The 22,838-nt window shown below is 38.0% G+C and overlaps 1 protein-coding gene across 4 annotated transcripts in view; it reads left to right on the top strand.

The window, feature by feature from the left end:
• DLG5 (discs large MAGUK scaffold protein 5) overlaps window positions 1–22,838 on the top strand; it is a 119,111-nt gene that overhangs the window by 52,411 nt on the left and 43,862 nt on the right. For all 4 annotated transcript variants that reach the window (XM_068950519.1, XM_068950517.1, XM_068950518.1 and 1 more), the window contains exons 3-6: window positions 8,367–8,532; window positions 13,880–14,023; window positions 16,845–17,028; window positions 20,972–21,231. In XM_068950519.1, coding sequence (XP_068806620.1) covers window positions 8,367–8,532; window positions 13,880–14,023; window positions 16,845–17,028; window positions 20,972–21,231 — 754 coding nt within the window. The remainder of the gene's footprint in view (window positions 1–8,366; window positions 8,533–13,879; window positions 14,024–16,844; window positions 17,029–20,971; window positions 21,232–22,838) is intronic.

The following is a 22,838-nucleotide window of genomic DNA, read 5'->3' as shown; positions in this document are numbered from 1 at the left end:
GTTTAGGATACCCTCTGACTTAATGATATTTTCTTTTACAGACCATAGCAGTTGTGTCCATGTTTCACACCCTTTTCACTACCCAGAAATAGAAAAGCACAGAAATAGCTGGGATTTGAAGGAGACTTCATAAATTGGCTTCACTTTCATGTTAGTAGTACCTATTTACACTGAATTCTTTTCTATCAGCCTTCAGTAGTTGTCATAGTCCTAATATAGGAACAGAGAGCAAGGACTGATGTAACTTGTATGATGTGACTGATGTGGCTCATGTAAGAGTTCAGCCCTTTTTCATTTCCTTTTGCTGCCTCTCTGGGCTTGCAGAGCATGAGAGATGCAGCAAGAATGAATTTCCAGCCTTGTGTGCGTGGAGTAAAAGCAGCTATTGAGGCAAAGCTGCTTTTCCCACCCAGGTGGCAGACTAGTAGAAGGAGCTGAGTCTTCATAGGCGTATCTCCCTGTACAGATGTACAGGACTCTTTTTTGTCTATGTGTTTGTAAATAAAAACACAGTGATGGATCATTGTTCCTTAGAGGTTTTTCCTGTATATCTTCCTTAGAAGAAATTTGTGTACGTGACACTGTTTCTTCCCTTTTGTTTTCTTTTATCTTTTTCAGGTATTGATAAAGTCCATGCTGCGCATATGAAGTGGGTTGTTTTGACAGTACTAGAGGCAAAAGTTTATTGTTAATTCCCAAAAGAGATTTGATATAAGCTGCAATAATCCCTGCATCCCACTATTGTGCTTCAGCCCCACCTTCTTCCCTCCAAAGGAACAAATTCTCGTTAAATTGTCATGCTCTCGCTGTATTTCCTTTCTCTTTGCTCCCTGCTGATCACAAAGATTTTTGTGTGTAAATAGAAGCTTCCTTCGACTGCCCCATGCCCAGCAGAATCTCTGAATAGAGCTACAATCCAGCATCTCTGACATCAGAATAATTATTCGTGGAGATTCAGTGCCTGGCATGGCAAGCACAGAACAACACTGTCGCTTAAGAATTGGATAGAAACCAGTAACAGAGCTATACGGGACAGTCGCTGGCTGATCTCCCACTTGACCCAGCAATGATAATGGAGAGGAAAAGAACGGAGAATAGAGAAACGTTACTTTTTGATTTATTTTTCAGTTTTGTAATATGTTGATTTGTATAGTGTGCTCCATTAGGCTTGTTTTGAAGATAAATGTCGCCAAGCACTGAGATGAACTTGAATGACAGAGCTATTGTTTCTTGGAATTCATGTATTGGAAGTTACCTGTCAGTGCAGGGAGGCTGCAGTCAGGCCCAAAGCCAACAGGCTGGAGTGGTAGAAGGGAGTAAATGATCTATTCCTGTTGATGTCCAGGAGCAGATTTTTTTTTTTTTTTAAATAATGGACAGGGAAAATAGTAGATATATTAAGGAGATGTATTTCTTGAACTTAATTTTTCTTCACTTGAGTTACGAAAGGATAGCAGAGCTTTAAGTTTGTAATGCTGGTTTAGTCTGTCTCTTTGTACTCCTGAGTGGACTTTCTGCACCTGTGTTAAAAAGAAACTGGCCAATCATATGCAGGAGTCAGGTTATGACTCTGAGGATAGTCTACATTCTGTTTCCTCTGATGTATAGGAGTAAAAAAAGAATTTTTTTTTTTAACGCAAGGGTGTTGCATACTTTCCATTCTGAAAATTGTCATTTAATATCTCTTTGCATGCACAGTTCTCTCATTTAGTGTATTCTTTTGCTGTATAAACTTTTTGATATACAGATTTTCCATCTTTCGTTTAAACGTGTGATTTCTTTCTTTCCATGTCCAGATCTCTCTGCTTTGTCAGCTGAGAGTCTTGCATCCCCTTCATTCCACCTCATATACTCCTGCTGTCGTTATCTTGTTACTTCTAACACGCTGTTACTGCTGCAGCTCTTCAGTTGTGTTACAAAGTGGTATCATTCTTTTAGTCATAAGTGCTTTTTTTTTTATCTTTGCTCTTTGTGTCATTGTACTAGCTTTTTTTAGGGGAATTTACATTCCAGTCTGTAACAAAAGCCGTTGTTGGCACTGTAACTTTATGACTTTTTCTTGCAGCCATCAGATAGTCCTATATCTGTCCCCACTAAGCTTGTCCCACTTGGACTTTAACCAACGGTGTTTCCTTGTTTAACACTTTGTTAGCTTATCAGCCTGGCAGGCTGTTTACAGAAAGGTACAGTTTTTCACTAGCTGCAGTTCAGGCTACTTAATCTGGGGCCCTTTATTCTTACTCCAAAGCAAACATCCCCTCTGCCCCCAATTAGATGATTCCTCGCCAACAATGTTTAGTCTTTCATTAACTGCTTTTGAGATTCATGTTAGCCATTTTGACAACTGTCCTTTTATCACTGTGATTTCACTTTATTGCCTCGTGCTTGCTGCAGCTGTGTGTAACAAAGTAAATTTTTTCACTATTCTTAGGAGGAGTTCAATTGCAGGTGTGTTTTCTGAAATTCTCTCAGTAAAACATAAACACTTTTGTCTGAAATGACATAGACGAAATGATGCAGAATGATTTCAGTCTCCTACTACTGTCCAGTTCATGAATCATGGAGATGGTCCTAGGATTGAACCTTAGTTTCTTTGCTTGATTTTCAGTATGTTAATGACAATCTTCTCTTAAATAAATACTTTGAATAGCTTTATTGTATTCCTCGTGGCCTCTCTTATGACATGCTTTTCCTAGCAGTGGAGGGGGCAACTACATGTTGATATGTACTCATGCATGCTGATTTTTCAACCCTTGTCACTTCAGAGGTGCACGAGAATTATTCAGTGGAAGTGTGGTGTCCTGTCGTTTAAAAAACAAACAAACAAAAAAAAAAACCTAACAGAGTCTTGAGGGAGGACATTGGGATTTTCTGTTTTGTTTTGGGGGTGGATTTTTTGTTTGTTTTAGAGGCATTTTGTTTGTTGTAATGGATCAGCTTGAATTATTTCTTGGCCTCTTAAGGGTTCTGCATATATTGGACTTCAGAACCACTAATTAATGCCTGACCGCTTTCTGGCATTTCATGAGCTATAATATCTTAATGTTTGGCAGCTCACAGGTGAAATTTCTAAAGATTCAGTTGATATTGCTTTGAATGGACTATGGTGTGTGAGCGCCTGTGTCCTACACTCCTGACAGCACATCAGGAATGTGGTGCCTTTCACCACCCTCGAGCCCCTTTTCAGTCTATGGATTCAGCAGATCCTTTTGGTGTCAGCTGTTCTGTTGCTGGGCTGTGAAGCAGTGTGGTGAGAGGTTGTCCCGTGCTCCTCTGTAGGAGGATTTGCTGGGAAACGAGGGCTCGGGGCATCTTGCCGTTCTGTCATGGTGCGGCAATTGACCCTTGCAATTGTCCCACTTGGGTGCTGCTTTGGTTGCAGCGATCGACCGTTGCAGTTGTCCCTCTTGGACTGGTACTTTGCTTGTGCTTTCACTGTGCAGGATGTAGGTCCAACATAATGTTTGATCTTTCCCACTAGTTAAACCCAGAAGCTCCGGCTGTGTTTTCCTTGGTCATGGTGACAGATTTGTTCTCTATTGTTTTTTAGCTCAGAAGAGTTCTACAAGGATTTTGTGAACTGACACGTTTGGTATTTTTTCCCCTCATTGCTATTTTTGAGTATTAGATTGCAGTTTCTTTCATGTTGGTCTTTCCAGAATCACTGTTAAGTTCTTTGTGAAGCCTTAAACTTAATATTGCAGTTTGTTCTGTGCGCTGCTTGGTTTGGTTTGTTAAATTCTGCATTAAAACAAATACTGAAGTACTACGCATGTTTTTGCACTTGCGTGTTACCTGATCTTCACTCCTTTCATAACCTGTTATGTTTTCTGTCACATGAAGCCCTCACTACAATTCAGTATTGTATCTTTCAGTTTTCTTTCCTCTGTTTACTGTTGTGTGTTTGTACTAATGTTTTATTTCACCTGCATGGTAATTTTCAGTTCCATCTTGGGGTCTCCACTATTTCAAAACCTCTTCAAAAGATATATCTGAATAAATATATTTCTGATATACAGCCCTATTTTGGTCATCAATTATTGAAAGTAATTAAGTATTTTAACGTATGTGTTCTTGCAACAGGCATAACTCTGCCTCCCCTCCCTTCCCAAGTATGTAGGGAGCCCTATTGGTAACAATTTGCAATGTCTTCTGTCTTGTTTGGCAAGAGTCATCTTAACGGTGTCTATCTGTCATGATTTACAAGACCATAAAGAAACAATAATCCAAACATTCCCATTGACTTTTTTTTAAAGGAATGAAAGCAATGAAAAAGACCGATTGTACACTGAATGGTCTTTTGTTTGCAAGTTAGAAATGGTACAAACTTATAAGATGACTTTAAAAAAAAATCATGGTAAAACTTGAAACGTTCTGTTAGTGTATGACAGGCTACCTTTAGAATTCGTTGACCCTGGCCTTCATGCATGGCAAGTGTATTTCTGAAAGAGTTTATCAGAATTTGAAATAAGTTCATAGCATTTCTGAAAAGTAGCTGTTAATCCTTTGTACCCACTTTCCCACCTCAACGTTGCACTGATTCAGTATTATAGTATGTCCTGATCAACTTACCATATTCCTCAGCCCTGCCTTTCTTAAAACGTGCCTTTTCTTAGAAATGTATGCTCCTTTCTCCCCCGAATGACAGGAAGCTAACTGAGCAGTGGTTTGTCTGTGGCAGCATTATCTCTTCAATCATTGATGATTAGAGTAATCGTCAAGAATTGTATTCAGTATGTACTATAATAATGGATCTTTGACTTCTGCAAAGTCAAGTGTTTGAGCTGTAATTGTGTAAGATATGGTTGCCCCAACTTCCTTTTTTAATGCTTTCCTTTTATAGAAAGTGTGAAGAAAATCCTGCAAAATCTTTTTTTTTTGTTTAAAAGCTAATGCGTTCTCCGGACTTAATGTATATACCACGTTGTGGGCAAAATCTGTTTTGCCTACACAACCCGTCCCTGGGGCCGTAAGGCCATTTCAGGAGTTAATGGACCGCAGCTTAGCTGGAGATAGGCAAGAAAGGTGACCTGGGTGCTGTTCCACTCCTAGAGCCAATGTGGAGCTCTTTTTTTTGTTTTGTTTTGTTTTTGTTTGTTTTTTTTAAAAAACAAAACACTAGTTGTGAGGCCTGCAGGAGTAGATGAATGAGCTGCACTTGGCAGGACATGCAGCAAATGCATTTTGACAAATCCGGGTTGTCTGAGAAAGTGGGTAAGTTACTGAAAGATAGCATAATTTGGATAATGGAAATTTAGCCTTTAGGCTTATACATGTTAAGACCAGTTTGATTGTTTAAAGTGCAGAAAGGAAGTACTGTTGTGTAAAACATGCAGTTAGATGGAAAAAAAATACGGAGCTGGGAGCACTGGTTGCTTTCCTTGTACTACATCACGATGTCAGATTGACATGAAAGGCTTTCAGCATTCAGCTATAAAAGCCCCTTTAAGGGAAATGAAGAGCATCGCATTTTTCTGATTAACTAGGGGTTTAATGAAGTCTTTCTGGATCATCCACAAATCTCACTTAACGTTATTAGATATTTTGTTCAGTTATTGAAAATGTAAGGTTGTTATTAAATTGAGCAAAGAAAACATTTTGGGCTTCTTGAAGGGATAAGAGGGGAGATATCTGGATTGTGTTGATCTATGCTTTTACCACTCTTAAAAGGTACGAATTTTTTGCTGGTCTGATACTCTGCTGAAAATACCATTGCATGAAAATTTATTGAAGCACTTGTAAAAAGTGACAGTAAGAAATTTAAAAATAACTCTTTCAGATTCTGAGAGATTCTAATGGCTTCACATCAGGCAAGAAAGCTGCTTGCCTAAGGCTACTTAGTCTGTCTTTGTTTAAAGCAATCTAATCTTGCTTGGCATAGTTCTGGATTGTGTGCAAAAATACTCTAGTTCTAGTCTGAAGTTTGTCACTGGGATGTTGTCCAGGCCAGGAAGGCGGAGGTGGAGGAGTTAGAGCTCTTGCCTCTCTACGGTGCTGTGGCTTTCCAGGGCAACCATCGCCTGCTTGTGCAGAAGTTGCACAGCAGGTATTGCTCACAGGGCTGCTGCTGGGGTTAACACTGTTACCTGATGATGGTCTGCTGTTGATCGAACACTCCTTTTTCCTTGGCATAAAACATACAGGCTGCCTTGATTTATCTTCTCCTTCTTTTTGTGCCCCTCGCATCCTCTTCATCCATTTTCCTAGCAAGCAGCCCTGACATGAACGACAAGCTTTTGGATGCCTTTGTAAGGATGAAAAGGGAGGAGTGAGAGGGTGTCCAGGTTGCCACTGAATTTACACAAGACTATACAGCCATTCAGTACCTCAGTTAAGAGAAGTTTGCCTACCTTTCTTTTGTTTGTTTTGTGAAATCATCCTGCTCGTTAATGTGCCTAAACTATTCCGAATGAATATGAATTCTGACTTTTTTCATCTTTTCCATTTTTTTCTATTTATTCCTTCTACCTCATGAGCTTAGGGTAGTGTATTTGTATTACTGATAATTTCTATATAAGAAACTTCTGTTAAAGATTACGTGGGATGATTCTTGTTTTAGAAAATAGAGGTATTAGTTTTAAAAAAAACCCTGGTTTTTAATAGCGGTGAGATTCTTGGGAAGAGGAGACTCTATCTAGACGGAGGAGGAGAACACAGTGGAAAGTAGTAGTAGGAAACCCCAATACAGCCCCTAGTGAGAATTCTTTTGAGGGATGCAAGTTTGTGTCTTTCTACGCAGTACAGGCTATTTTTGTAATTCTTGGTTTCTTCAGCTTGCTATTATAGCATTTACATGCATTATTTTGCAATAGTTAGATCAAAAGAACTGTCTGTGCTCAGAAATCCTTATTACAGAATTACAGTAACAGCTAAAGAAGGTAAGAACAGAAATCCTATTATACTAGATGCTATATAAATGTTAGCCCTGACCCAGAAGTTATTTTGATGTGGAAACTTTTAAGCACAGGTAATTCTACTTAAAAGCAGAGTTCTTCTGTACTGCAAGCACTCTATGCTATCCTGACTTGGGTTTGGAGATAAAAAGCCAGTCCTTGCAATTCAGTAGTGCTTGACTTGATACAATAACTCTTTTTGAAATTCCTTTTTTTTGAAAAGTCAGTGATGAGAGAGCATTATTTTACATTCCTCCATCAAACCTTTAACTTCCACATCTGTGAACTCTATCTTTTGCTCTCACATCTAGGGTTAGAACCTGATATTCCACTGGCAGAACTAAAATTACAGCTGAAATAATTGTTAGTCTGGAGTTATGTTTTACAACACACTCTCCTCTCGGGTGGAAGGTGACCTCTTTGTATCTGTATAGCTGTCTGAGAAGACAGTATGTGTCGTTGTTCATCTCTGATGTTGAAAACAAAACAAAAAAGCAAAACAAAAAAAAGCCTGACCCCATGAAACTCTTTAACCTATGATTATCCCTTAGAGGAAATTTGCTGTTTAGTACAGTTGCAGTAATTGTGATGTATTCATTTTAGCCAAAGATGTTAAAAAATGAAACACTTTCTGTAAATTATTGGTAAGTCAAATGTTGAACTTTACATACAAGACTGCTAAGTCGTGACATGTGAAAATATAGAATTGCTGTATCCTATGCTCTGTGTTTTTCCTTGAAATGCAAAGGTGTTAAGTCAAATTAGGTTCTATTTCTCTGTGATATTTGAGCATAGACTTTTCCTGACAGCTGACACATTGCGTGTTGTGTGTGTCTGTGTGTGTGGTGTTTTTTTAGGGCTTTTTGGATGCTAGCTAGATTTATTTAAAAACTAAAAGAATAAAAGCAGTAGCACGTTGCAAAATAATGTCTGTGCCATTAGGTAAAGGAAAAGAACTGTTGTGTTATAGCAGTTTCTCTGCTGTCACTGGTGTAAGGGGCTGCAGGTGAAATTTGCTTCTCCTTTTCTAAGCAGGAAACATGCTTCTCCGTAGGTATGTAACTTGCACCTATGCCTTCTCTGTCACTATCGTGGTTTTTGAGATCTTTGTAGTTGTGACTGCTAGCCGTTTCAGGTAAGGCATCTAGCTAATGCCTTTTACTTTTCATTGTTTGTCAGCTCTTTATTTGATGGTAAATTTTAAGTAGGTTAGGAAAGAAGAGCCCTACTCAGCCAGACTTAACTTCCGAGACAGATATGACCTTTCTGTTAATGCAGAGGCTGTCTGAATTGGAGCTGCTCTTCTGTCAGCTCACTGATGAAATCTTCCATGGCTTGTTTGTTTTTGAACAGGATTCTGCAACCAAAAATACTTTTTTTTTTTTTTTAAATCATTAGTCTTGACTTCTTTGGAGAAGTTGTACTATTTTTTTGAGGAATTCTTTGACAGATAATTATTTCTCTCCTTGTCAGGTACGACTGGTAAAGCATCGTCTCCACCACCTGTAATAGACACAAGACAAATGAGTGAGAAGCTGGAGACGATATTATTTCAGCTCCGCCAGGTAACACGTGAGAGAGATGAGCTGCGCAAGCGACTTGCACTTTCATCTCCTGGATCAACTTTTGATGACTGCAGGTAGAAATAAATAAAGGAAACATTTGAATTCAATCTTCAGTAATGTTCAAGTGTCTTGACTCCCGCTGGCCCATAAAGTAGCAAGATTACTGCAGTGTATTTGTGTTGCTTGTAAGGTAACTGCATCCTAATGGTGTGTATGTAGGTGACCTTATCCAGGTTTTGGGCCTGCCTGTTGAATGCTTGTTCCTGCTTTCTCCAGTAAGATTGCTTGAGAAGTGAGGGGAGTAGGGCTCAGCTCTCGCCTTCTCCTCAAAGGTTTCTGGTATGTGTAGATAAATGGGGACTTGGAGGAAAAATAAATTTGCTTATATTGTGATTATTTTATCAAATGCCCCTTGTGGGGCTGAGAGAGCTATTTTTCCCTTGAGAGAAGGAAGTAAAGTAAATTGCTGAGGCATCCTAAATTATGTTAGGAGAGGAGAAGGAAGACAGTGGCTGAAGCATGCATTTGCTGTTTAGAAAGCAAGGGAAATCGCTCTGAATACTTGGTCAGAGGACAGAAACTGGGAGAGAAAAGAATCTCAACCATATCCTGTGCTCCTGAAAGCAGAGGTAAGTGTGGAGTCCTGTAAAGGGGAGTAAGTGATTTTTTTTTTTTTTAGGAGATTGGCTTTCTAATGTTTGTTTATTGGGAGACTGTATATTATTAACATATTGGGAAGAAGGAGCTCTTGACCACTGAGAGGTAACGGACACTGACAAATTAAAATAGCACTGTTCAAAGTCAGGTAATGTCCAACAGCCTTATGCAGTTCATTCTGATTTCAGGGATGGTTAGTTACAAGGAACATAGTATTAAGGGAGAGAATGAATTAACTGCTGATAAGAGATTTGTTGGATAGGAGACAACTGATTTGTTTTTGAGGACTGAAGATTTGGTTATGTTCATAAACATGATTTTTGGCATACTGAGCAAGTACTTGTTACCTGCCATGTAAGAGATTTTTTTTTTTTGAACCCTGAAATTGTCTTGTTGTCACTGAGTGTGAAATAAGAGCAAAGCACAGATTTCCTTGGGGGGTGCTGCCATAATGCTTAGCTGCTTTGAACTGTTATGGTTCCTATTTGTTGCTGTTTGTATCTGTTACTTCATAGGCTCTGTCTGTATGCAGTCAAGTGATTAACTGAATTTACAGTCCCTACAAGACAGAGTCAACGTTTGAACCAGTGAACTAGAACTGAGAGAATCTGTGTCGTACTCATACGCTCCTTAGTTAACCATCTTACCTTTTTTTTCTGAGAGTTGTTGTGAGGGTTACTTTGAGTGTTGGGGGCTTTGTGCTCTCTCCAAGGCTCCCAGTGTTGTGGGGCAGGAGAGGAAAAGAATGTCAAATGTTGACATCTCTTACATAGCTTTCAGTTACTTCCTTCACAGAGAGACTCTTTGTTTGAAGTCAGAGTTCAGGAATTAAGGGTTTGATAGTTTACTATGGTTTTCTTTATAATCCAGGATATTATTAATAAGGTTCTGATGAGCTGTTCTCTGAACCGCCCCACTTTTCTCTTTGGTTGTCAGATCAATCTTCTGTTGCAAATGTAGGATGTGTACAGTCTGGAAAATACCTTTAAGAAGTACTCATTAGAATAAACGTTGTTTGGACAGTGCTTAGAAAGTTTATATTAAATGGAGGATGCTGCCTTCAAAGCAATTGAATATTTGAAGAGTATGAAAAGAAATGGAGATCATTAATTGGAATTTTTTTCTTTAGTAAAGAAGAAACTGCTCCTCCCATCTGCATACATACCTGCGGTTTGTGAAAGCTTGCTGATATTTTTTTTACATTACTTTTTGCAGTCTTTCCTCATGTAAAAACTAATCTTGAACCTCCCAGGAGTCAAAGCCCAGACACTGCACACTTATTCCGAACAGCGAAATCTGAAATGCCATGGTGATTTTTACTCGGAAGGGCTGTTGCTTTCCTATCTGTATATGCCACTTTATAAGAGCACTGTACCCGGGGCAGGTGGTGTAGAGGCAAATCTTGACACGTCATGATGGGGTGCTTCAAAACAGCTACAGCTCACAACATGTTCTTAGGCTGGGCTGCGCTGGCTGTGAAGAGTGCCAGTTGCAAAACAGAGCTGCTTTCTAAAGCAAATGTTGACTAACTACAGTGCAATGGGAGCGGAGCCACAGAAGTGGATTGTGATGGGCTGAATCAGATGAACATGTGTCATTCTGCTGCACAGCAGTAGGATTGCTCATGCGATACCTGGATCACTTGACAGTGACTGTACGTGTGCACGTGGTGGTTCAGCAAAGATTTGACCAAATAATTTGATGTGGTCAAGGTGCACTTCATGCTTAAAACTGCCGTTCTTCTACTTAATGTGTTTTCCTTGGAGAACTGAAGTACAAAAAGACTTGCAAGCTGCCGTTGAGAGGAAACTGCTTTATATGTTATCGTTAACAGTTATTTTTCATGGACCTGACGTAGTGAATGAAAATATTTTCAAGCTGTTGGTAAGGCATTGCCCACAGGAAAATTGAATCTACTGTTGGCATTAGCTTTTATTATAATTAAATACATCTAAATGTCAATCTCAGTATGGCTCCGACTTATACGCAGGCTAATTCTGCTGGAATGCAAAGGATTTTCTGAGTTGTTTTATGAATATCAGAAGAATAGTTGGTTCTTTGACCCTAGCTTTTTAAATTTTGGATGTGATTTGAAACAGTGATTCTAAAGATGTGCACCTGACATCTCTCCTTTATTGAAATAATAGTTCTCAATATGTTGTGAAGGGCGGTGTGTGTATGTGGTGTTGGATATATATATATATATATATTTTTTTTTTTTTTTTTTTAAAGCATTAAATTATGGTGTTACTATTTGAACTAGTGTCAGCCACTGCATGGTATGGAATGGATTGCTTTGTTGTGACAGTTTGTTTTTTGACTTCTGATCAAGGATATAGTTCCTTCTGGCCATCTATCCCGCTCTTCTTACTGAGACATAAACCCTTGGAACAGCAGGGCAGAACATACGACCTTAGCTATCCCGATGATGTTTTTCTTCCCCATGTAGCTGAGCTAGAATGTAGGATATTGCTGGTATCGTTGTAGGTAGCTCATCACTGTGTAGGTAGACTAATGTGTATTCACCTACATGGTACCTCTGTGTCTATAGGTTTCTTCAGAATAAGGCTAGTTTTATTGCAGCAGTGTATGAAAAATACGTGTGATGGAGCTCAGAGGTAAAACACTTGCTGTAGCTTTGGAAATAACTTATCAGTTATCCTTTGGTTTAAATTTCACACCCTGGGATTTCTGCAGGAATGTGAATTTCTGCTTACAACCTTAATATGAGCATATGTTAATGGGAGTCAATAGGCTTAATGCATTCCCTGAGATTTAAGTTGCGCTTCAATTAATGTTGTCAGTTTAATGACTGTGGTCATCAAACAGCAGACAGATGGTGTCTGCTTTCAATAACTGCACCCTAAAGTTTCATTTAAATCACTACTTAGGTTCTTAGTACTTCTGTCAGGGTGCGAACATCTGCAAATTGAGTTTTACTTATGCTAAGTAGGATTATATTTTTGAAGGAAGATTATCAGTGCAGTTGTAGCAGCAATATTTCTGTATAACTGATCACAGTACTACTTTTGGCATCCCTAAATGGTCAATGAATTAAAAAGTTCTAAAGATCACTAAAGATCTGACATGAATGTTCAATTATTTTGTATGAGTTTGGCTTTTAATTGTTGTTACAGTCCGTCAGTCAAGGAAGAGCTTTGTGGTTTTGTTTTTCCTGGGAGTACTTCTCTGTGGAGGAGGTAGGAAAAGAGGAATTACAATGAAAGGCCCTTCTACCCAGCAACCCAAATGCGACTGGGATGTTAAAAAGCACCTTCATATTGTACATAAACTCCATAAGAGAACGTGGATCAGACTTTTTCCTTTTTTTAACAACTCTCAGCACAGCAGCTGAGTGAAACCATTTCTATTCTCCCTTGTCAATTCAATTGCCAGCTGAATTTCACTTCCAGAATCTATGTTGCTGTTTTATGTATCAAGCAAAGAGAATTCTGATTACTTTTCAGGCTGAGCTTAAAGTGAAGCCATTCGGAGGGGAGTGAGATGAGATGATGATCTAGGCGGCAGCAGAGCAAATTTGACATATGAGACGAAATAGAGTCAAATTAGAAAGCAGTTGTTTTCTGCTTTTTTCATTGCTTATAGGAATGTAAAAGACCCAGTAAATAACACATGAGATCATTGTGAAACTAGAAAATGCTTCTAGTTTCTAGAAAATTGGTGTAAACATATTGTGACCATGTAAAGGAAGAACAAAGAGTTAAATTTAGAGACCCTGTAGAAGTGTAGTGCTTCAAAACAAGAAGGCATTGTCCTGCTAGTTTATTTGGTTTCTAACATGATTTACAGTTTAAAAAAAAAAAAAAAAAAGTACAACAGATACACATTCCAGGCATAATCTATGTTGGTCAATTGCCAGACAAGATGGATTATTTTAGAGTTCCCCCTACCCCCACATGTCTCTGATAAATTTTTAATTGAAATTTTTTAGTATCTTTTGACTGATTTTGGCTTTTACTTTGTCCAGCTTAGTAAAAATTCATTATTAGAGATTATATTGTATTGGAAATTACTATAAATAAATATTTTGTTTGAACCAAATTTGGAATGTATTATGTAGAAATGTGTGGTAGATCCTAACATGTTTTCTCATTCATTTATGGCGGTTTAAAATAATAATGCTTCATCAGATAGGCTGAAAAGGAGTCAAATTCCACTGGCACAGACACATACGTTTGGTGTCCCACTGAAATTCTTTCTCTTAGCCCCAATCCTAACCCTCGTTTTCTGAAGGAGCTGTAGACAAGATCCCCCAGCCGTTGCCTAGACCAAGTGTTTTTCCCAGCCTAGGGCTCCATGCAGTCCCCACTTTATTTTGGCAGTCCCTTTTCAGCCTTACTCACACTGCAGCTGTATGCTTTCTCTTTGAAAGTTTTGGCATGATAATGCAGAAAAGCAGGGTGAACTGTGATGAACTCAGTCTTGTATCAAGAGACAGTGCTGGTCTGTGGTAATACTGCTGTTCGGAAGGGAGGTACATGAATCCAGAATGCAATTTTAGAGTGTATTACTGTTGGACAAGATGTAGTGAATGTCTCAGTGTAAAATTGATAGAGATTAAAATCAGGAGTTCTTATTTGTGGTTGCATTGTAATGTCAAGTGGTCAGTATTTAAATTAAAGCATAATATAGGCTAAATATCAAGAGTTGAGTGATACTAATTATTTATTGGATAGTAGTTTCACAGTCCCTTCGTTCTCTTTAGTAGCTAAGATTTGACTTTGTGTTCTTCTTCCGTGCCAGACCAAGTCCAAAACCAAATCATGACTATGAAAGATTGAAGATACAGTGCATGAAGGCCATGTCAGACCTGCAGTCTCTGCAGAATCAACATACTAAGACACTAAAAAGGTGTGAGGAAGCAGCAAAAGAGGCAGATTTTTATCAGTAAGTATCAATAAAGCTATAAAAGGTAAGACTTTAGCAGTCTCTGCTAGGTGGTTAGCAGAGGTGTTAAATTTAAGGTGTTTAAATTAATTTAAGGTGTTAAAATATGGTAACTGGATTTTATTATTATTTTTAATATCTGTTTTTCATCTTAAATTTTGAGATGAATGTTTGCATGCATTAGATAAGGTTTCTGGTCCATTATAAGGGATAAAGTATAACTTTATTTTGAAGAATCTGAGATAGGAAAACCTAGTCACTGACGTGGTAGTGAAACCCAAATGTCTTCTCTCAGATTTGAGAGCAGAATGTAATTTGAAAGAGATAAATTACTGTTTCTTTTTAGGTTTTGATAGTTGTCATACTGACTCCTGTAAGTTTTAACACAGGATTGGACCAATAGTAAGCATTTATGGAGAAGCAATAAAATAAGGAGTTGCTGAACACTTCTAGCATATTACTGTTTCAAAATCTGTTGTGGATGCAAGTAGGAGCGTGTTTTAGTCACTTGAAAGGAAAACAGCTTAGAAATCAAAATGCAGATAATACCGGGTTTAAAGTTAAGGATATTTAAATCTGCACTATAAAATATGACTAGTATTTAATGACAGCATTTGTTTATAGTGACAGCTGCTAGTTCTTACATTGCACTTTCACCCACAACTCTTCAAACCTTTTAAAGATAGGCATGGTTTCCTTTGCACAGTAACTCTTACGTTCTTGCAAAACCTGCAAATAGTATTAAGGGTTGTCAGCAGGTACAACTCTAGCAAGTTGTGCAGCTTCTTTGCAAAGAGCTTTATTCATCTACTTGGTCTCACTTAAGTTTTTCTCTGTATTCTTGCTCCTCTAACTCAATGGCTACTTTTGTACTAGTTTCCTTTTATTTAGGGTTTTTTCTCTGTGAAAGTTTGCTTATTGCTTGAGTTTTAACTATTCTATGAAATCTTGAATCTTGGGCACAATACTCCTTGCTACTGTTTCAAGTACTCTTACTTGCTAGTCAATTCTGTGCAAAGCCAGTAGCATTCAGTGCTTTGTAGATGGATTTTTTCAAAGGTGAATTATCCATGTTTATCCAGTGCTAATGCAAGACTTTGGTATTCTTTATCCTAAAAGGTGAGTGTTTAGCTCCTCTTATTTAGAAAGTTGTGTACTCTCTGAAATCATGCTGTTATCTGCTGTTTATTTCAACATTTTCATGCTAGTATGGAAGGATTTACCTTCTCATGTTAGGAAAAAAATTCTGAGTTTTGAAAGACGGAATGATTGACTGAAGTACTCAAGTATTCTAAGTATTCTCTCTCCAGTGTAGTCTTCGACGAAGTGATGCATATGTGAAATTACAAGCTTTTGCATTTGCACTTAGTGTAGACCAGGATTATCTGGTCAGAATAAAGTGCAGCATACTTTAATTGATTTGGCGGTAGTGCTGTTCTTTTTACTATAACGACTCATTTACTGAGACTTAAATAAGTCAAGTTGCTACTTAAAACTTTAGGGAGGCCAAAGCTCACTTTTGGGTTTTAGATGCCCCGAAAGTGACAACATGTTGAAATCCATGCATAAAGTTCTAATTTGTCCTGTGAGTAATTCTCAGGGTAGAAAAGAAGGCAGAATGACATGCTTTTGAAACGGTTCCCTCTGCCCCCTTGCAGTAAATTCCTAGAACCCCATGCTTCGGGGGAAGAGGATTATAGCCTTTCCAAAGAATCTGTAATTTCCGATAAAATCTGTATAACAGATTTTTTACATGTAAAGATTATGTGTACTTAATCTTATGAATGTAACTTGTCAAAGGCTTAATTTTTTGCAAGGCTGTTGCCCTAACTTTAAAGACGATTTCTATAAGACTCTTGGGTCATTCTGCACAAGAAATGCTGATATTTCACTTCCCAGGGAGGGAGCACAAAGTGTATTTTAGCTAGTTTACCAGGTATTTTTAAAATGTAAATTGATTCTATTCGTTGCCTCTAGTTTTTCCTTCTTTTCTTTTTGAATATAGACTTTAAACAGTTTACTAGCAGGTGTGAGAGTTTAGTTTGAGGCAGCCTGTTTTAACAGAAAAACCTTGACAGTATCAGGTTGTCATTTTATTTAATCTGCCAAAAAGTACATTTGACTAACTTTTTTCAGCCGTGATCTCTTTAAGTTTGGGCTGCTACCTTGAATTACAGTTTGAATGATAATCTCATCATGTGACTATCAGTTGTTTAAGTGAGAGTGTGTTCTTTCAACAATTATGGCTTGTGTAATTAGTTTGGAATAACTTTAATTCTTTTAGTTGCCTTTTTTTTTTTTTTTTAACCTGCTTGAGTGTAATCAAAGCAGTGTATCGGGTAGGATTTTTTTGTTTGTTTGTTTTTTCATTAGCAGTAGCAGACAAGGAGATTTTTTCTGGATTTCATCTATGTTAGGTTAGCTGTGGGTCGGACAAGCAGCCCGAGAGAAAGTGGAGATAGTCTAATGGTATAATTACTATTGTGTCCGGGATCTGACTATGCTCATGCTATGGCACCTGTGTATCTGTTTGCTTTTTAAATGGCTGTGGAATGGCTTTGGTGGGATGTTTCTGGTTTTGCACAAATCCATTATCTCTTTTAATGCTGCATAAGGATACCATGTAATTTCAGCTGATATTACTTATTTGCGTTCCTGTTCTGTTTTTTTTATGGAGCTTGAAATACTCAAATTTGAAGAAATAAGTTAGTGACCTGTTTTATTGGTAGTAAACTTGTGTTTGACATGAGTTAGTACCTTGGTGTCAGGAGTTTGTCCTGGAAAGTTTGCCTCCAAGAGCATTTTTTGTGTGCCATGACAGTACGTTGCACAGTCGGCTGCTGAGTGATCAGTCGCAACTGAAGGAGGACATGGATACCTTGAAGAGGAAAAACACACAGTTAGTGCGAGAACATAATCATCTCCAGCAGTCATGTGAGGAAATGAAAAGACTTCATGATGAGGATCAGAAAGAGATAACAGACCTACGTAGCCAGCAACAGCAGGTAAGGTACAGTTTGTGGTGTCAATGCTAGGAGAAACCATGATGGTTTTTTAGAGAATTTTAAGAGATGTTTTTCCGTACCTGGATGAAGCGTTGTATTTTTTTTTAACTTAAATTTCATTACTTGTTTGTGAGTGACAACTTTGAGACAACAGACACATGTTTATCACCTAGAAAATGACAATTCATGTTTTGATAAATAAGTGAATAAAACTGAAAGTATCGAATTTTGTGTCTTGCCTTCTGTGTCTTGCTGATTCTAAAACATGTGCCTTAAGTTTTTTAAGGGAAGAAAACTAAATCTTGGGTATGAATTGCCCTTTTGTGTCTAGCAGGAAGGAGGAGTGATACAGAATGCTAGATAGTATGAAGAAATTTTACTGCAGAGAGGGAAAACCCAAAACACTGTGCAAATGAAGAAGATAGTATATGAGGGTGTTTTGTTGTTTTGTTTTTGTGTTTTATTGGACATATATGTGTGAGTAAGAATCCGGAGAGGTGCATGGAGTTGCGTCAAAAATCTGGTTTAAAGTTGTAAAGTGATTGCAAACAAGACTTATCTCTAGTAGACCTTAAGATATTACATGGGACAGGAGTAGTTTTGAACAAGCAAGAAGACCTGGCTATATCAGTTCTTTGAAAGTGTCACAGGAAAAAAAGTGACAGGTTTCCTCTGTTCTAGTGACACCTTAAAAGTTAGGGGAAAGATTGAACTCAATTTGGTTATTTAGATTCACAGACACTGTTTAGTCAGAATGAAGCTATAGGTTGAATGATATTTTAAAACTTGAAACACAGAAAACACCAAGGTGGTTTGGCTCGCACATACTGAGGAAAGAAAGGCGAGAGAAATAGTAAGGAGCAACTGGTGATCGGGTCTGTGGTTCACTACAGTAAAGTTTGATCATTTAGTTAAAATAGTTACAGTATCATGGGGAATGGCTAAACAGAGCGTCTCCGTTACCTGTGTGTAGGCTGATTCACAAAGCAAACTTGCAAGTCAAACATTAGGCTTTAGAAGCAAAGCCTATGCAAACAAAAATAATCATTTACTAGGGTAGGAGGGGCAAAGGTCAAAGCAACCTGTATGTGCTGAATGGTGCTTCAGGAATTTTCTTGGTGTGAGTGCAAAAAGGAACTGAGGTTTGTATTTCCTCTTGATCCCTGCCTTGGACATTGAGTTGAGTGTTTTGCTGTAAAATAGTATAGTGACTTGGTTCAGAAGTTTGCTTAGTCCGAATGGTTTCTTTTGGGTTAATCGCTTAGCGGTTCTATGCCTTGGTTTCTCGCTCACTCTGCACAGCAGAGATGTAAAACCCACCAGAGAAGGACATCGTATTTCGGTGTTCTATCTTGAAGTTAGAAATTATCTGGCAGTGTAAAAGGAGGTTAAAGCATCATTGTAAGTGTTTATTTCAAGAAATTTAGTCTTGTGTGAACTACACAATTACATTTTTGAAGAAAATTGTGTGCATAATTCTCAGTGAGAAACTTGTATAAATCCTTTTCTCAGCCTGTCAAAGTGAATCATGTTGTCTTGAAGGGGCGCCAAGAGCCTTATCTTGTCTGTGTCACTTCTCATGTGAATTAGTGAGATTCTATTTTTGTTGATCTCTCTGACGCGTTGTTTCAGCGTCAGGCAGTAGTAAAACGCACCATGTCAGTAACCTCAGAGAGCAAAAACTTCTGATCAAATTACTCTTACAGTGTGGGATTGCCATTGATTTCCGGTGTAGCAGCTGAGCAGCTTAAGTTCCTGCTGCTCGCATATGAAGTTCCCTGTTGCCATGGCTGTCCCCTTTGGTCTGGCTGGAACTATTTACTTTTTCTCAGACTGGGACTTTGGATGGGAGAGCTTCCTTATTGCAGTGCTTCCTGTTTATGGCATTTCTTTCTTTTTTGTCTCTATCAAATGTCTGTTAGCAGTTTGTTAAACCCCATGCAATTTCTCATATGCTTGGCCTTTTTTTTTCTTTCCTTTATTTCATGTGTTTCAGGAAAAAGACATTCCATATATGCTTTAAACAATGAAAAGTGGTTTATTTCTCCTTTATTCTCAAATACTCAGTTCTGAAACAGTTTTCAGTGTGTGGGAGGTACTCTTCAGGAAAACAGCACTCTTGAGCAGATGTAAACCAACATGTGCTTAGACTTCACTACTTTCCTGTGTGATAAACTGTAAATATATGTATATTCTTGAATAAGAATAGCACATCAGCGCACATCTATCCACTTACCTGAAATGGCTCAGAGCAGCGTGATAGTGTGACCTGCACACAGAGTTGAACACATTTAACCTCTTGAAGCTCGTGAGCATGTGAATGCATGTAAAATTAGCCATGCCTGTGAGAGACTTGCCAAAAGGCAGCCTTGATCCAGGACGACTTCGTGTGCAATAACTGACTGCTTTTGTATATCAGGAGACCTGTGTCAGGTTGAAAAACTCTTTCTCTTACCTTGTCTATGTAGAGAAGTGGTTTTCTGATAGTAAGTTGGTCCTTACCTGCTAACAGTGGGCAGTGAGTAGCAGCTGATAGTCTCTAAATGGTGGCAGCTCCTTTTTGGTCCTCAGGCATCCGGGCTCTTCCATCTTCAGGAACAGATTCTTAGTCTTAATATAAGAAACAAAGGAAGGTGAGGAGCCAGTGATACCTGAAACTGTCCCCAAGATGGTAAGTGAGCATGCATGACAAGGAAAACAGTTTACAATTTCTTTTCACTTCGGGGGCTGTATATTGAGTCTGTGCCATCGCATCTCTGCAGTAGATGACTGAAAAAAACACTCTGGTAGTCAAAGTTCTTTAATCTATGGGCAGAAGTTGATATGTGTTTGGTTTCGTTTTTCTGTCGTGCTTGCATTTTCTGTCCTTTAGAATTACGGTGGAGCTTTCTAATCCACCACCCCCGCAGATTACTAGGGACATGGCAATGTACAATGAAATAGCAGTTATGCTTTGTAGCATAATGTTAAGAGTATGTATATTTCTAGCACTGCCCTATATTGAACCCTTTGTTTCTTCCCATCACTCCGCCAAGTCTAAATTTCAGTGAAAGAACAAAAACATAAAAGAGCATACTTTAACAAAAGTGGGGGGGGGAGGTGCAAAGCCTCACTTTGGGCACAACTTTCAGCTTCTTGAGAGGTGAGGAGGACTGGAATCACTGAAGTTCACCAGGGCTTGCTTTTGTCATTGTTAGTGATTTATAATTATTTACAACAGTATTCTTATGTAAATGGAAATTGGTTTGAAGCTAAGGTTTGGGTTGGACTTTATTTATGCTTAAGTGGATTTTTATGTTTCTGTTAATATTTTGTTTATGGGTTTTGAAACATGAGCCTCTGTGGCTAGCTTTCAGAGGAAATATCTTTATGAATATTAAAATATACACAACGTTACACGCACAGGCATATATCTTACTCTTTTGAAGTTTTGAATTATTCGAGCTGTTCTCAGAGGATATAGACAGTCTCATGAGTGCCACCTTGTGGCTTCTTAAATTACAGTTATCTTGGTCTTCAAATAACTGTTACCAACTGCTAATATTACCAAGTACTTTGAAGAAAATATAGGCTTAATAAACTGTCAGTAGCAGAAGTAGCTCTAGAGGGATTTTCATAAACTTGTGCACTTAAGATGTGATAAACCATTCTTTCCAGTTAACATTCAGCAGATGAGTAACAGTAATTGGACTGGCTAGAAACTGGGTTTAATAATACAGTTCCTGGCATTCAGTTTTATTAGTTCCAAGGCAAGATTCTTTAGATGCATCATCATCGTTGCATTGGCTTAGTACTATTTAAATACAGGTTGTTTGCTGAGCAGAGAGTACTTGTTATCACACAGTAGCAAGTTTCAAATGATTTTCATAAACCTTCATGAGAGGTGAAAAGACATGTATTTGTATTTTTAGAGCTGCAACTTATCAAAGCTTTTTTTTTTAAGGTTATGAAGCAAAATGGATCTTCAGAAATATTAAATAAACTCTATGATACAGCAATGGACAAGCTAGAGGGTGTGAAGAAGGATTATGATGCATTAAGGAAACGGTACAATGAGAAGATAGCAAGTCACAATACAGATCTTAGTCGACTAGAACAGGCTGAGGAGGAGAATAGACGTCTTCAGAAGCAGATTGACATGTTAATGAAGCAGAGGGACACAGCAATACATTTCCAGCAGCAGTATTCCTCCTCTCTCAGAAGGTAATATTGTTTTTTGGTACCTTTCAGATATGCTGTGAAGACGACAACAATTCCATTGCAGCTTCTTATTTTCTTTGTGATAGTATCGCTAATATTTTCCTAATATTTGTGTATCGCTAGTGTATATTAATCTTAGTGTGATAAGTAAGCATGCTTTCTTTTTATATAAGTTTTTTTTTGAAAGGGCTACAAGGTGTGATGGGGCATGTATATGGAGAAATAACACTTTTTCTAGAGAAAAGCATTTCCAAGTTAAGGTTTAGACATTGTTTGAGGAATTTTAACCATTATTTAGCTTATGTTAGAAAGGGATGGTCTGTCCTTTGAGCTGTCTTTGTTGTTGTAGACACGGGAGCTAAAAACACAACCGAAGTTTTGTTAAGCCTCAAATTTAGTGTTCCAAACAATGAACTGCTCAGTGGGTGATGAGGAGCTAAAAAACCATCAGCATTAAAACACACATATGTATATGTTTACATCTATACGTATACATGTTTTTTTGTATACTTATGTATGTACACATGTGTATTTACATAAAAAATTAGTCTGGAAAAGCATGTTATTTCAAAAGAATGCTTAACAAATGAAGATGTTCTGAAGCACAGGTAAAGTTTTCATGGCACTTGAATTGCAGCCTCTGTGCTTAGTCTGAAGCAGTACTGCAGGTAGGCAGCAGAGTCCGTGGGATGGACCCAGCTGGGAGTCTTGCTTCACTGGAACGGTCCCTCATTGCACTGCTACCACTGGCAGCTGCAACAGAGGAGGGCAGAGACATTATTTCACGCCATACTTAACCTCTCTCTGCTCCTGCTTGATGCTAGGCTTGCACAATTACTAGTGAGCAATAGGAAAAATGCTAATATAAATAAGGGCTCTGAAGAGTGTCTGTGGGTGCGTTAGGAATGTTTTCACTGCTATAAGTTAGGCATAACCACACAACTCTGAGCCAAAAAAAAAAAAAAAAAAAGCATGTTTATTTCTGCATTCCAAAACTTGTAGTATTTTTCAAAGCTGATATTAAGCATAGATGATAATATGCACATTTATAGTATGTATAAAGTGGTAATACATCTAAATTTTAAAAAGATTTGAGAGAGTTTAAGTTATGTAACTTAGACTGGCATTGTTCCTGGAAGTTGGGGAAAGCCTAACATACACGGTAAGAAGCGCTGGAGCCGTGCTAGCACACTCAGAAGCATGACGTGTTTGTGTTATGGCCTTGTCCTTTAGTCCCCTCTTATTAAGAGGAACTATATTTTTATACCCAGAACTGTATTTAAATTTTAGTCATCTTTGGGGATTTTCATCATGTCCTGACACACAAATTATTAAAGTTGAAAAGACTAATTTATAATTGCTATGAGCCCTCAAGAAGAAATAAAGCTTGTTAAGCAAGATCTATTGCGCGGGATGATGGTATGGTTTGATACTGAGCAAATGTTGATTTTAAGAATTTCAAGAAAGGTATCCTTGTTCCTGTGAACCATGGATCCAACCAAGGTAGTATAACTGGGCTTCGCTAGCTTCTTTTTTTTTTTATTTGGTTGGCTTTTGGTCTGGATTCTTTTTTTTTTTTTTTTTTTTTTTTTTACTGGTTTTCAGTTACA

This window comes from Struthio camelus, chromosome 7, assembly GCF_040807025.1.
Source record: "Struthio camelus isolate bStrCam1 chromosome 7, bStrCam1.hap1, whole genome shotgun sequence".
NCBI lineage: Eukaryota > Metazoa > Chordata > Aves > Struthioniformes > Struthionidae > Struthio > Struthio camelus.
This window is presented reverse-complemented; position numbering and strand designations above follow the sequence as displayed.